We start from the raw sequence: 13,803 nt of genomic DNA on the forward strand, positions 1-13,803 counted from the left end.
GCCCTGCATTTGCATGAGCCAATCACGAGTGATGCTGCGCTGCTGTTTTTGTTCTTTCATTTCAATGCAGAGAGAAGCTAATGAAGCTTTTGCCCCACCCCCCCCACCCCAAACTGCTTACCGTGTGGATTATCCACAACAACGAAACAACAGCTTCCATTGATTGAACTTTGGGACTCGATCAAAAATGGCTTTGTTTATGTGACACGCAGCCACCAAACAATGTAACGCTATTGTAGTGCTTTTCGAGGGGGGGGGGGTAGGTCACATGAAACAACTAACCTTTACGCAAGTTATGATTCAACACTTATGACCCATTTTTGTTACCAAAGCAACAAACAGCATCACAACGGGTCAGATAACAATTATTTTAGTCAATGACGTGTTTGCACAATGCATTTCACTGCTCCAGTGCACATTTTGACAGCACAATGTCCTGTGTGAAAGATGTCAGTGTAGAATTGGGGGTGGGGGGGGGGGGGGGTAAAGTGTCCTCACAAGTGTTAACTGGATAGCAGTTGCCCAACAGGGTGGACATTTTAAAACGGCTCGCATCGCTTTTTTAGTGCATGCAAGTTAAAAAATTGATGTATTTCTAGCATGTGGATATCAAGTAAGGATGCATTGTGTATTATTAATTTTTTATGGTAATTGTCTTTTTTCGTCTGCACCTCCCTACTTAAAAGCTCAAAATGATTGCAACGAATATTCTTTAATTAAGGTTGATAATTTAGGTTGAGACTCAGGTAACATACTTTGCGTCAATCAACTGGGGACTTTTTCGCTCATATCAAAGTCAACAACCCCTCTACCCCCCCTCCAACCCCCTTTTTTTTAAATTGCAAAACACAGTTTATAATTCACGTAAACTTCAGAAAAAGCTCAGCAAGCTACAGCTTGATCAATATTTGTTGGTCCAGGTCTGCGTGGATCATCCAGTCGATTCAGGGTTGAGACATGGGCTACATCGCGTCACTGAGGAGACTCATCGCTTGGTAAACATTGCAAAGGAGATGCGCTTTTGAAACGGATTTGCGATCACGTGTGGCGATATTGATTTTTTTTTTCCTTTCTTTGAAAGCCCGTGGAGAATCAATAACGTCAATTCTGCGGTTGAGTTGCCGATTCAACCCGGACGATTTGCCCCACATTGCTTTGAGTGCCCTCGCTCCACAAATGACACGAGAGTTGACGACGGGATGTTTTCTGATCTGTATTTGGATGAGGTCGGCATTTCTCTTCAATCCGCATACGTTTTCGGTACAAACGATGAGCACATCGACCGCATAACAACAAGCGTTAAACGACACCATTAAACATCTTCCGTCGACCGTAGCGCATTGTCAGAATAAGATGTTTGAGAAAAAAAGGCTGAATGATTCAGCATCAAAATAGATTCTCGTGACGGAATTTCAAGACGATCGTATAAGTTGACGGAGCAAACTTATTCTTCACGCCGAAATAAACATACAAGCAAATTTCATATCGAGTTCCTGACAGCGGTGGCGCTTTCAACATCATCTGGAAAAAAATAAAATGTAAACGGGTTTTGGCGTGGCGGAAAGGAAGCAGGCGTTCCGCATAGACCCGGTCATCGATCCGCCGCGTAGCGTTAGCCTAGCGTTAGCCTAGCGTTATAAACCTTACTCAAGAAATGTTTGTTGAAATATCAGGATGAACCTAAAATGCACTCGCAGCTTGACAGTTGATATTCATTTAACCGTTGACGCAAACGTTTCCAAGGATGTTGACGTTGCCTGTCCGCATCTCTGTCGCAAGCGACTTTTTGCGAGTCGCGTCGTTCACGGGTCCGCAGCAGCGATGGTGCTGATCTTGTTGTTCCTGCTGATTCGCCTTTCGGGTCGCGGCTTGGCCAGCTTGGTTTGGATGAGCTCCTCGGGTGTGTTGCCCAACGGTGGCAGCAACCTCTTCTTGCTGTTCCTCGTCTCGGGTAACCACTGAGGAGGAAGCTCAAATGGTCCGAACCCGAACTGGGGGGAGTCTTTCGTTTCCGTCGCCGGCGCCACCTGAGACGATGAAGTGTAAGCGCACGTGTGGACCGGAGATGAGCGGGACGGCGTCATCGTGGCGACGCCTTCTTTTGTGAGCCCGCCGTGTCTGTGCAACAGATCGTTTTTTGGAATAACGTGCGGCCGAAGGTCTCTCGGTCGTGACCCGTTCTTGAGGTCCTCTTTCGGCCCCTCTAATTTGTGATGGGGGATCTCGTTTGCTACATTGTCCTCTTCTTCCTGAGAGGCACGGAAAATATGCTGTTGGCCGATGTTGAACATCTCCAGAAGTTGGCTTCCGGAGCGACCCGTTGTCTCTCGTCCCGCCGGTTCTCCTATGGCGGCCTCCCCGCCCAGAGACGCCAGACCCCCCGTGCTGACGGTGTTCCGTCGACTGTAGCGTCTGTGGATCCTGGACAGCAGTTCCAGGCAACCGTGGCGCGCCGAGCGATTGACAGTCAGGAACAAAAGCGGATTGGTGAGCAGGGACACTTTCGGGAGCCATAAAGCGGTGAGGTACAGTGACGCCGGCAGCTCTTTGGGCTCCAGCAAAAGCGTGCGATAGACAACCAAAGCGCCGTAGGGGGCGCTGCAGGCGGAGAAAGCCAGCACGACTGCCAGGAGACTGGCGTGCAGCTCGGCCTCTCGCCGAGACACGTACGGGATGGAGATCCTGTTCTGCGGCGTCCGCAAGGCCGCGATGATCACCTTTTTCTTCTGGCTGGCGCTGAGAGCTCTGCGGATCAGCAGCATGAAGAAGAAGACCAGCGCCAGAGGGACGATGACCGTGGTGACGTTGTAGATCAACACGTAGAGCGTGTGCCCCAGCGAGCGGGCGTGGTCTTCGGAGCAGGACGACGTGGCGTACACGTCGGTGACGTTGGTCACGGCGAACACGGGGAGACTCACCGCCGCCGCGTGGAGCCAAATGTAGATGACCAGATCCCGGGATCTCGCGTCCGAGATCTTCCTCTCCAGTGGGTAGAGCACCGAATAGTATCTGGAGACACAATAGACAACGAAATGACCAGAATGCAAAGTTCTGAGAACTTAAGAATCTTAAGTTCTATGATACCCGAATCAAGCGACCACGATCTGCCCCCACCCCTGCCGCCCCTCCACCATTTATGATCTGTGGGCAAATACAGATTGAAGCGCTGACGTTTGGGTTTTGAAAGCGCCATTGTTTGAGACTGACGTACTTCAGCCGACTCGGTCAAGCCATTAAGAGCTTAAGGCTTTGTTCGAATGTGTCGAAACCTTTCACGTCTGTGAAGTGCGCCTTTCAACCGCATGAACCTTGTGTTCTTATCCGGAATGCCCGCGTTTCTCAATTCGAAGACGATCTGACCTGTCTAGTGCAATGGCGCTGAAATTGAGCACGGTGACCGAGCAGAAGAGTTTGTGGAGGAACTTGACGGTCTTGCAGAGCAACAGGGTGCGAAGCCACCAGCAGCAGTGAGGGCTGGATCCCAGCGCCACGTCGAAGGGGACGCACGCCAGTCCGGCGCAGATTCCCGTACAAGCCAGGTTTTTGATGAAGCGATTGGTTACGGATTTGAAGACGTTTGTGGAGCAGGTGCACCATAATACGGTGACATTCCCTGTGGGGAACAAAAATGATGAGTTTTGAAATCGCATCAGAACGTTCTGAGTGCCCCCCCCCAAAAAAAAAACTCTCCAGCCAAATTGATTCCTCTTAATCCGTCTTTGTTTGTTTCTCTGGAACACCCCAAAAAATGTTAATGCGTCAATGTGACCCCCTGCATGATTCGTCATATTAATAAAGTAAAATGTAATTTAAAAATAAGTTTTTTAAATATAAATTGAAGACTTTATTTGATTTTCAAATGTTTTAACAAGTCTAGTGGTTTGATTTTTTTTTCATTTTTTTTTTAAATAACTGTGGTTGTTTTTCCTTCTTGCAAGAATCTCAAATCATCGTTAGGCCTATTTCAGTTCCCCATTTTTTTTTTTTAATGAAGTAATTTGGACTCCCAACACATTCTTACCCATCATGCAATTGTCAAAATATCAGTAACCGCTGTTCAAATAACATGCTCGGGTGTTACGTGGATTTGTTGAAGAGCACTTCTGTAAGCATACTTCAAGCGAGTGACTTCATGGCTCAGCATTGATTTTCGACTCGGAAAACAATACATTTTACGGTCTATAAAAGTTAATAGGTGACATAAACCATTCATCCATTTCTACGGCGCTCGTCCTCGTTCGGGTCACGGATGAGCTGGAGCCTCTTCCAGATGACACCCTTGAGCGAGAAGTCAAGTACACCCTGGCTTGGTAGCCAGCCAATCGCAGGGCGCACATGTCAGCGCAGGGGGGGGATCATTCACACCTATTGACATTTTGGAGTCTTCAATTAACCTAAGTGGTATGCTTTTGGAAGCTTGAGGGAAGACAGAGAATATAAAACACTCAAACATGGGGGGGGGGGGGAAGCACAATTAAAACCCGGATCTGCAAAGCGGATCTGCAAACCACTAAATCACGATGACACTTACTGTATGTTATATGTGGCAGGTATTGAAAATGTCAAACTGTGATTTATGTTAAGAAACTGGGAAAGATGGGCCGGGGTGCCCGAAAATACAAGTATAAAATCCCATTTTAATCTCTTTATTTCTTCATGCTTAAAAATATCCGATTAGTTGACAGTAATGGTGACTTTCGAATGCAATAGTAAATGACTGAAGGGATGGCTCACCATCTAGCTGTGAATATTATTTCTTTTCCATCATGTGCAAAATGTATTTTTTTTTCCTTTTCCAGCCGCTATTCACGTTACCTCTGGACTTACCGAGGAGCGACCCGATGAGGATGAGAACCTGAACGGCGGTGGTGAAGTCGCGGTAGGCTTGCTCCCGGATCAGGCGGTCCCGGTCGTCGTCCAGCGCGATCCCCTCGGCGGGCGGCGGGATGGAGGAGTTGAGGACACTCGGCCAGGTATGAGGAGCAGCCGTCATGTTAGCTGCGCCGTCCCCGGCCATTGCAGCCCAACTCCCCCCATCCATATCGTGCTCCGGTTCTGCGTTGTTTTCTTTGTTTTGTTTTTAGGGGGCGGGAGGAGGGGGCCGGTTTTTTTTTTTTATGAACGCTCGCGGCACTTGAACTGAAACATTGTCGGTCGCAGCGATTGGAGACGATTGCCAAGCATGCAAGGAAATCCGTGCGCATGCATCGCAGAACTGACATTCGAGAACGACATTGGAGTGCGTGAGGCAAAAATCAGTCCGAGACATCCATGCGCACGGCGGTGCATGGCTGCATCCGATGCGTCCATTTCGTGGATGCAGCTTTCCTCTCTCGCTCGGGTTGTCTGACTCGTGCCGCACCGTGAGAGGTCGCCCATTGGTCGAGTGGCGGTGTGGAGATCCCACGAATAATGAATATTTCACACCGTGACGCACGCGACTTGCCAGAGTGGGGAGGAGGGGGCCAGGAGGAAGGATGCTCCTCTTGAAAAGCCACCAAAAAAAGAAGCATTTATTGCTTGTCCTCTGTCACATTCAAACAGCAGCTCAGACTTTATTTTAAACAAGGAAATGCATTCACACCCCTCGTTCTTTTTCCGCAGCTTAAAACAAGGGGCATAGTTTACATTTGAAAAAATCACACGCGACACAACCACAAAGAAAAAAAAAATCACAAAATGATACATCACGGCGGCCCGGTAGTCCAGTGGTTAGCACGTCGGCTTCACAGTGCAGAGGTACCGGGTTCGATTCCAGCTCCGGCCTCCCTGTGTGGAGTTTGCATGTTCTCCCCGGGCCTGCGTGGGTTTTCTCCGGGTGCTCCGGTTTCCTCCCACATTCCAAAAACATGCGTGGCACGCTGATTGGACGCTCTAAATTGTCCCTAGGTGTGAGTGTGAGTGCGAATGGTTGTTCGTCTCTGTGTGCCCTGCGATTGGCTGGCAACCGATCCAGGGTGTCCCCCGCCTACTGCCCGAAGACGGCTGGGATAGGCTCCAGCACCCCCCCGCGACCCTAGTGAGGATCAAGCGGCTCGGAAGATGAATGAATGAATGAATGATACATCACTTGCAAGAAATAAATCACCTTTTCGTAATTTAGTGAAATGCTACTATTTTGTGCGGCACACCTGATGACCTCTCCACAGCGGTTTGGGAATCGCTCATCTTATACCGCTTGTCATAATTACAGACCCTAAACCCTGGATTGGTCACCAGTCAGACAGTCACATGGCACATAAAGGAACAACCAGTCCAACTCACATGGATGATCATCTTTTTGCACGGTTTTGGAATGGGGGCCAGCGACCCATATAGCCTCCAGTAGTAGTAAGTAAAAACCCACCACGCAAGCAAAACTGAGCCGCGATTCAAACCCAGACATCTCAACTGTGCCGCGGTCGTGCCACTGTAAGCACTCAATGCACCGTGCAGACCGGCGTGAAACCTACCATCCATATATTCTATTTTTATAGCGCTTGTTCTCACATCTATAGAATTGCCAGCTGTTGAGCGCAGTGTCGCTTGCAGTGTTGTTCATGGTCGGCTAAGGTTTAGCTTGACTTGTTGACTGCTCAAAGAAATACTGTTACCTTCCGTTTGTTCTCTCACAGCAGCTCGTGACATTCCTCTTTGGTTTGTGCAAATGGCCGAAATAGGGAGCACGCTCACATGCGCACACTCACTCAGAAACTGTTAACATGATAAATATTATTTTTAGTCAAATGTGATTACACAGTCTAGAGAGTATTCTTTTGATGAAAACTTTTTATTTTAAGGGTGCGGACAGGATTACTGATCACCTTGGGGCATTGCCAGACGTTTGCGGCCCCTGTGATGGAAAACAAAATCTTTTTGGGCCCATCACTTCAAAGTTAAAAATTGACAAAGTGAAAATATAATTTTCTCATGGCCCGCGGCTGACAGGGGGCCCCTCATCACATCAGCCACGAGAACTAATTAAAAAGTCTGAGGTTGACTCCAGATAACAGCAGCCTGTAATGCTTGCAAACTTGCTAATAAGCGCCGGTGCTGTTCAAGTGTCTCTTGAAGAACTCTGGGACTCTTTCCCACAGGTCCAGCTGAGCCCCCGAGTGGGCTTTCGGCTGCCCGCCAAACAACACAGCTTTTCCCAGTGCGGCGTGGAAAGAAGACGGACAAAACGGCATGTGAGGAACTTCCAACAGGTGACCCGCTTTCGGATAAGAAACCACCTGAAAGGAATCCTTGCCGTGACTTTTCAACACTTGAGTGGCTTGCTCGGCAAAGAGACAACTCTTCCAGTTGTGGTCGTCTTCTGACACGGCAAACAGGAAGTGGCAGTTGGCACGTTGGATCGGAATTAAACACGCTCGATTCTCACCCACGGTTGGGTCCGGCGTGACGTCAATTATATCGATGACCCCAGATTCTGCCATTCGAATATTCTCCAAAAAATAGGTAAGTGGAGGTATAACAACGTCTTTGTAGTGTAACGGAAACACGGTATTTGCATTGCAGCCATTAATGCACACGGTTGCTTTGATGCATGTAAAAAACGATGACATCGACAAGGCCAAAGCACCGCTATGAGAGATTGATATGATGCCAAGCCCGGAACCGTCAACCTGCAAAGAAGAGATGCAGTAATATCGATTATCACAATTAGATATCAAATACACGAAATGCGTATATAGTAAATGCTATAAAGTAAACTATGTACAATCAGAGTGTTACGTGAAAGGATTACAGATTTTTTAACCTTTTTTTTTTCATCCAATTTCTAAACCATCAGGGTTGTGAGTAAACTGGAGACTAACCTATTTTAGTATGGCCGAGGGCGGCGGGCAGGGGACATGAAACATGAAAAAGAAAGAGAGACAACCATTTACACTCACATTCACACCTGCCGGGCTATTTCGTCTTCAGTAAACCTTAACATGCACGTTTTGACATGCAAACTCCACAAAAGACCAATCGTCACCACACCAGAACTCTGCGAGGCCGGCTTGTTACAAAGGTTTTCCTCTACAAACTCTATTTTAGCTCATATTTTTAACTTTTATGAATTTTTAAGTGGAAGTCGACATTTTATTCATACTCTCGTGAATTTCCTAACCTTTGGGTGATGCAGTAGACAGTTCACAGCCTCTTCAAAGTATTCCAAATCCAAGTTTTCGGGATATTTGGGTAAATCTTGGTAGCCATAATAGGCCAGTGCCAGCACGACAAAACCTTTGTTTGCCAAGAGGCTGGCTCGCTGCTCGCTAAGCCCTCCGCCAAAAGTATATAAATCTACAATTCCTGGAAACGGACCCTCTCCTGCGAAAAGAAAATATGCGCATGAAATCAAAGAAAGCTAACTTGGAAAGGATGTTTGTCACATCGAGAGCATGAAGACACAAACCTGGTGGTATGAAGAGGACTCCTCGCACACGTCCGTCTCGCACGGGAATTCTCTTCATGCCCTCCATCATATATTCTCTCTCATTAATTTCAGAGGCTATCTTCTCCCCAGTGCCTCCGTTGTGGACTGCTATCTCAACGAAAGTTGGGTTCAAGACGTTTTTCTTCACAAGTTTTTTGTGCGGGGTCTCTGGCCTCATGGACCACCATAAGCCCATGGGCTCCACTCCAGTGTAAGTTCCTCCCAGAGAGGGGGTGCTACTCACATCGACCAGGCCTTTTTCATCCGCTTGGTAGAGGGCGGAAGCTTTGAAAATCACCCCTCTGTCGTCAACCAATCTGGACCTTAATTCCACCTGCTTGTGTGGCGCGAGACCCTCGACTTTGACTTGAACCAGTTTGTCAAAGAGACAGCGGACGTTGGGGAGGATTTTCAGGCGGATCTGGGAGGATGCCATTGCAGTTTTTGGGAATCACACAAATGCTTACTTTGATTGGCGCTGTTGAAGCAATTACTATTTTAGCCCTGATCCAGATTTAAAAATGTAAAACTCGCCTTGAATTTTCACTGCGCCTCTTCAACATGTGTCAAATGTCAGACGAAAAGCTGTAAAAATCAAACACACACACACACACAAACCCGATTTGTTTCTTGAGACATTTGCACAGTACTGTACATGAAAACTCCTAGAAAGCCACAAAAGTCAAACTCTGCACTGTCCATAAAATCTAATATTGCTCAACATAAATACTATCATAGCTTACAGAGCGCCATATCCACATTTTTAAAAATATATTAAAAGTGAGCAAGAACAGGAGGAGCCCAATGTGAACGTGAGTGCACAATAAAAGCCTCGCGAATGCACTCAACCTCCCCCCCCCGTTAACATGAAAGAAAATCATACCTGGAAAACCCCCACAGTGTAGATACTTTACTGAAGCGGTTGACCTCATCAAGTCAAAGTAGCATTCTGAAGGAAGCTGCTTTTATTCATCGTTGTCGGGGGGGTTACGCCGTCCTCCCAAGTGCTCTGTACAACTCTTTAACCCTTTCCATGACTGAGGTTTCGCGTTACAAATGACATTGTCTTCCATCTAATGGTGAATGGTGATATTACAACTTGAAACGACAGTCGAAAGCATTGCAGCGGGTCACATTGTTCCCAGAGTTTTACTGTAAAACTGAAATTATCCCAGCTGACTTTGGAATAGAGGCAAGATAAAAAAAAAAAAAAAAAAAACGGACATGAAGTGAGAAACATTGCTGATGGTGTCCAAAAAGTTTATTCAGTTAAGTCAGTGCACTTCTGTCAAATATTTCAAATACATGATGTTTCAATAATTGAGTACCACAACAAAATTATGATATTGTTGACAACAAAGCATGCCTTTGAATGCTCATTGTAAGTGACATCTGACAAGATTTGCGTTCAACCGCTAACTGCCCGGGTAACATTGATTTCCGAATTTGGAAATATTTGGGATGACAGAGAATCCTCTCAACCTTGCAGGTGCAAATCGTCACGTCGAAGCTTGACAATACCGGCCAAAGAGAGACATGTTAATACACAAATTAAAACCCAAAGTATTTCGCTGACCGCAACACTCATAACTCATAAAGCGCAAGTTCATACTTGCAGGCTCGCCGCAAAAGAACATTAGGCACATATATCCCACTCTTTTCTACTTGATGTTCTTTGGGGTTCACACAGAGGCGGAGAATAACTTTATTAAATGTATTTTATCTTCTTCCTGTCATGTCTGCCTTTGTTTTTGTTCCAGCTCCAGCGGGAGTGAAGGGCGTCGCCCTCCAGCAGGCGCATCTCTTGTTTCCAAGAAAGTCGTGTCTAGTATGTAAGGACCGCCAAATGCTGTCGGATTCGTTCTTGCTGTGTATGCTCAAGTGTTGTTCGTCTTTTTGATCTTGTTGTTGTTTTTTTTTGTGTGTAAATTGAACTCTTGTCATTTCATTTGTATCCTCTGTGTTACTCTACCGTGTCTTTTGAAAGCGCTTTTTGGTTTGTCCCTGGTTTTTCCTAGCTTGTGACCACCGATTTCTGTTTGCACTTTGTCGGTGCGTTTTTCTGTCGACGGACCCTTTTGTTTTCACACTTTGTCTGCATTTTAGGGATCTAAAAACCTTGTTTGGTTTGGTTTCGCACCTAACGCTTCCAGCCACAAACCTTTGCAACTACGTTGCAATTCGATTCGCTACGAGTGAAGAACAGGCGTCTGGAAAGACATTTTAGTGGTGTGCGACAAGATTGGTGAAATTACAGCAATTGCAGGTGCAGTATTTATTTTGGACACAGAGGCAAAAAACACAAACTACCGGTAATCTTTAAATCAAGTTCATGTGCTGTCATCACAGGAAATATCATTTTGGAGTGTCTAAATATCATGGTTGCATTGACCTCATTTGGTGTCAAACATGTGAGCCTTTGATGCCTAACACACTTGACGCTTGCGTGTTCAAGTGTCTTTTGAAGAACTCTTGGACGCGCTCCCACAAGTCCAGCTGAGCCTCCGAGTGGGCTTTTGGTTCCCCGCCAAACGCCACAGCTCTTCCCACTGCGGCGTGGAAGGAAGACGGACAAAATGGCATGTGAGGAACTTCCAAAAAGTGTCCAGCTTTCGGGTAAGAAACCACCTGAAAGGATTCCTTGCCGTGACTTTTCAAAATGTCGGCGGCTTGCCTGGCGAAAAAAGCACTGTTCCAGTTGCGGTCGTCTTCTGAAGCGGCAAACAGGAAGTGGCAGTTGGCACGCTCTATTGGAATTAAAGAGGCTTGATTTTTTTTCAAGGTCGGATCTGGGGTCACATCGCGGATATCAATCAGCCAAGATCTGCGAATTCTTGTCTTCCATAAGACAGGTCGTAGTGGTGGCATAACAGAGTCTTTGTAGTGTAATGGAATCACGGTATTGCCACTGCAGCCATTGATACAGACGGTTGCTGTGATTCCTGAGAAAAACGACGCCATTGACAAAGCCAAAGCACCACTATGGGACATTGATATTACACCTATGCCAGGACCTCGAACCTGCAAAACAAGAGACATTTGTACATATTGCATATTTCCAGGTGCTTTTTTTTCTTTTTTTAATTACATCTCTTCTAAAATGAATTGACTAACCTCTGGATGTTTCTGTAGAAAGCTTGCAGCCTCTTCAAAGTATTCCAAATCCAAGTTCTTGGGATTTTTGGGTAAATCTTGGTAGCCATAATAGGCCAGTGCCAGCACAACAAAACCTTTGTTTGCCAAGAGGCTGGCTCGCTGTTCATTTAGGCCTCCACCTAAAATATATAGATCCAGAATTCCAGGGAATGGCCCCTTCCCTAAAAAAGTAAGTCAATCAATAAAATGCATAAAGGAACTCAAGGAAGTCAGATTGGAATGAATACTACATAGTCCAATATTCCTTGAAAAAAAATACCACCCTCTCATATCAGGCGGTGCTGTGGGGTGTCTAGACTTTTTATATCCACAGTTATACGTATGCTGCAATCCCATTTTATTGAGTAAGAGGTCTCATTCTGATCTGAAGATTCCATGTGGGGTTTTTTTTCTATTTACGCTGCCAAGACATATCTGAACTGTGACATGAGTGCAAGATATTGTAATTGTCTCATCACTTGAACCGTGCAGTTTATTTCCAGTCAGTTGTAACATGTGTATTTTTTTTTTTACGACGCTTTTGCTTTCCTCCCATCAGAAGCTACCCTGACACACACACATTCTGTAAGAGAAACTCCACAGTTCAGTTCTTAAGTGGCCCTGCTATTATTTGATGAACTACAGTAAACATACAAACCTGGTGGTATGAAGAGGACTCCTCGCACACGTCGCTCTTGCACAGGAATTCTCCTCATGCCCTCCGTCATGTATTCTCTCTCATTGATTTCAGAGGCTATCTTCTCCCCAGTGCCTCCGTTGTGGACTGCTATCTCAACGAGAGTTGGGCTCAAGACGTTTTTCTTCACAAGTTTTTTGTGCGGGGTGTCTGGCATCATGGACCACCATAAGCCCATGGGCTCCACTCCAGTGTAACTTCCTCCCAGAGAGGGGGTGCTACTCACATCGACCAGGCCTTTTTCATCCGCTTGGTAGAGGGCGGAAGCTTTGAAAATCACCCCTTTGTCGTCAACCAATCTGGACCTTAATTCCACCTGCTTGTGTGGCGCGAGACCCTCGACTTTGACTTGAACCAGTTTGTCAAAGAGACAGCGGACACTGGGGAGGATTTTCAGGCGGATCTGGGCCATTTCAATTTTAAGGCAGATTTGTGACTCACACAAATGAATTGAACGATGCTTTCATTGTCGTTGCCACAGCGTCTGTCAAAACAATCAACATGACTCATGAATAATCTATCATTGCCTATGTTAGAAAAAGAGAAAAGGACAAAGACAAGTTCAAACAGCCCTTTCGAGGTCAAATTTGTGCACATTGCTGTTTGATAGGTTATACCTATGCGTGAAAATATTCCCGCAACATTTATTTGCGTGATTAATGGTGTGGTTAACGCCCCCTTTGACATTTTGATGCTGCGCAAGGGCATCAACAAAGATTGTGTGATGTTTCACTGGGTGAAAGGTAACACAGTGCACCAATGTCTTGTTGAATACCTGAAAACAAAATTAGGGGTCAAGTCACAACAAGGTGAATCGCAGTTTTACATTGTGCAGAAAAGTCGTAGTAATAAACAGTAATAAAAAAACTCATGGACTAAGTACAAGTTAAAGCTTGATTATCGCTGTTAATCTACGTTTGAGAGATGATGGTTTGAAATGATTTGAAAAGGAACGCACATTGAAAGTAATGCATAAAAATCCCTCCGTTTCAGCAAAAAGACTGAAAACATATCTTTAAAAAAATAATATTGGACGGACAAGTAAAGCGAAAGCACTGACCGACTGCACCGGAAGCTGCTGGAATGAACCACTTGCGCAAAATAGACCGGGTGGTTTCCGAAACTCGTTTTAGTTATTGATTCAGGCGTTGACAGCATTATTTACTCTTTCTTAATCAACAGGACAGCACGAAATGTCTTATTGTGGGACCGCAGCATATTTGCTTTTAAGAGGAGAAAATGTTTGGGGTGTTGTGTCAAGATGGTAGTGGTACGCGCCGGTAACTACGATGCCGGTTCAATGTATAGATTTTTCAGAAATATCAATATTTTTTAACTCTTTATTTATTTTTGTATCAACATAGAATAAAATAATTTCCCTTTTTTTGGTGGGGGGGGGGGGGTACATAGTAAAAAATGGACTCGAACGCCATTTGCTGGGTATTCTTAGTAGCCACTAGAGGGTAGCATTTAACGTAACATGTTCTGTTTCTACCTGTATCTATATCTATGTATGGAATAGCTGGGATGAGCGTTTGTAATTATAAAGCAAAACATTCAGTAT

The 13,803-nt window shown here is 45.7% G+C and overlaps 3 protein-coding genes and 2 long non-coding RNA genes across 5 annotated transcripts; 2 read left to right on the plus strand and 3 right to left on the minus strand.

Moving 5' to 3' along the window:
* Positions 1-1,188: 1,188 nt before the first annotated feature.
* On the minus strand, positions 1,189-5,437 carry gpr176 (G protein-coupled receptor 176). The gene is made up of 3 exons (XM_052052087.1): positions 4,828-5,437; positions 3,361-3,613; positions 1,189-3,009 (listed from the first exon to the last, which is right to left on the minus strand). Exons 1-3 carry the CDS (start codon positions 5,039-5,041, stop codon positions 1,803-1,805), a joined length of 1,674 nt encoding a protein of 557 aa, XP_051908047.1. The 5' UTR covers positions 5,042-5,437; the 3' UTR covers positions 1,189-1,802.
* LOC127591851 (uncharacterized) lies at positions 4,869-10,314 on the plus strand. Its single transcript, XR_007960007.1, has 3 exons — positions 4,869-4,973; positions 7,077-7,187; positions 10,168-10,314. It is a non-coding gene; the product is annotated as an uncharacterized LOC127591851 (long non-coding RNA).
* LOC127591849 (acyl-coenzyme A thioesterase 1-like) lies at positions 6,810-9,094 on the minus strand. Its single transcript, XM_052052089.1, has 3 exons — positions 8,387-9,094; positions 8,099-8,301; positions 6,810-7,607 (listed from the first exon to the last, which is right to left on the minus strand). The coding sequence occupies exons 1-3, from the start codon at positions 8,841-8,843 to the stop codon at positions 7,017-7,019; spliced, it is 1,251 nt and encodes a 416-aa protein (XP_051908049.1). The 5' UTR covers positions 8,844-9,094; the 3' UTR covers positions 6,810-7,016.
* Positions 10,315-10,720: 406 nt separating the features above from the next.
* Positions 10,721-12,651, minus strand: LOC127591848 (acyl-coenzyme A thioesterase 1-like). Its single transcript, XM_052052088.1, has 3 exons — positions 12,201-12,651; positions 11,522-11,724; positions 10,721-11,428 (listed from the first exon to the last, which is right to left on the minus strand). The coding sequence occupies exons 1-3, from the start codon at positions 12,649-12,651 to the stop codon at positions 10,811-10,813; spliced, it is 1,272 nt and encodes a 423-aa protein (XP_051908048.1). The 3' UTR covers positions 10,721-10,810.
* On the plus strand, positions 10,879-13,247 carry LOC127591850 (uncharacterized). The gene is made up of 2 exons (XR_007960006.1): positions 10,879-11,023; positions 12,294-13,247. It is a non-coding gene; the product is annotated as an uncharacterized LOC127591850 (long non-coding RNA).
* The last annotated feature ends 556 nt before the right edge of the window (positions 13,248-13,803 follow it).

Source organism: Hippocampus zosterae, chromosome 19 (genome assembly GCF_025434085.1).
Source record: "Hippocampus zosterae strain Florida chromosome 19, ASM2543408v3, whole genome shotgun sequence".
NCBI classification, from domain to species: Eukaryota; Metazoa; Chordata; class Actinopteri; order Syngnathiformes; family Syngnathidae; genus Hippocampus; species Hippocampus zosterae.

Excerpts from the sequence above, each read along its gene's own strand:
- gpr176 (XM_052052087.1), bottom strand. The coding sequence starts at position 5,041 with ATGGATGGGGGGAGTTGGGCTGCAATGGCCGGGGACGGCGCAGCTAAC. Across the intron at positions 3,614-4,827 it reads CCTCATCGGGTCGCTCCTCG|GGAATGTCACCGTATTATGG; the intron begins GTAAGTCCAGAG and ends TGTTCCCCACAG. Across the intron at positions 3,010-3,360 it reads AGCGCCATTGCACTAGACAG|ATACTATTCGGTGCTCTACC; the intron begins GTCAGATCGTCT and ends TTGTGTCTCCAG.
- LOC127591848 (XM_052052088.1), bottom strand. The coding sequence starts at position 12,651 with ATGGCCCAGATCCGCCTGAAAATCCTCCCCAGTGTCCGCTGTCTCTTT. Across the intron at positions 11,725-12,200 it reads AGTCCTCTTCATACCACCAG|GGAAGGGGCCATTCCCTGGA; the intron begins GTTTGTATGTTT and ends TTACTTTTTTAG. Across the intron at positions 11,429-11,521 it reads TTCTACAGAAACATCCAGAG|GTTCGAGGTCCTGGCATAGG; the intron begins GTTAGTCAATTC and ends CTTGTTTTGCAG.
- LOC127591849 (XM_052052089.1), bottom strand. The coding sequence starts at position 8,843 with ATGGCATCCTCCCAGATCCGCCTGAAAATCCTCCCCAACGTCCGCTGT. Across the intron at positions 8,302-8,386 it reads AGTCCTCTTCATACCACCAG|GAGAGGGTCCGTTTCCAGGA; the intron begins GTTTGTGTCTTC and ends TTCTTTTCGCAG. Across the intron at positions 7,608-8,098 it reads GTCTACTGCATCACCCAAAG|GTTGACGGTTCCGGGCTTGG; the intron begins GTTAGGAAATTC and ends TCTTCTTTGCAG.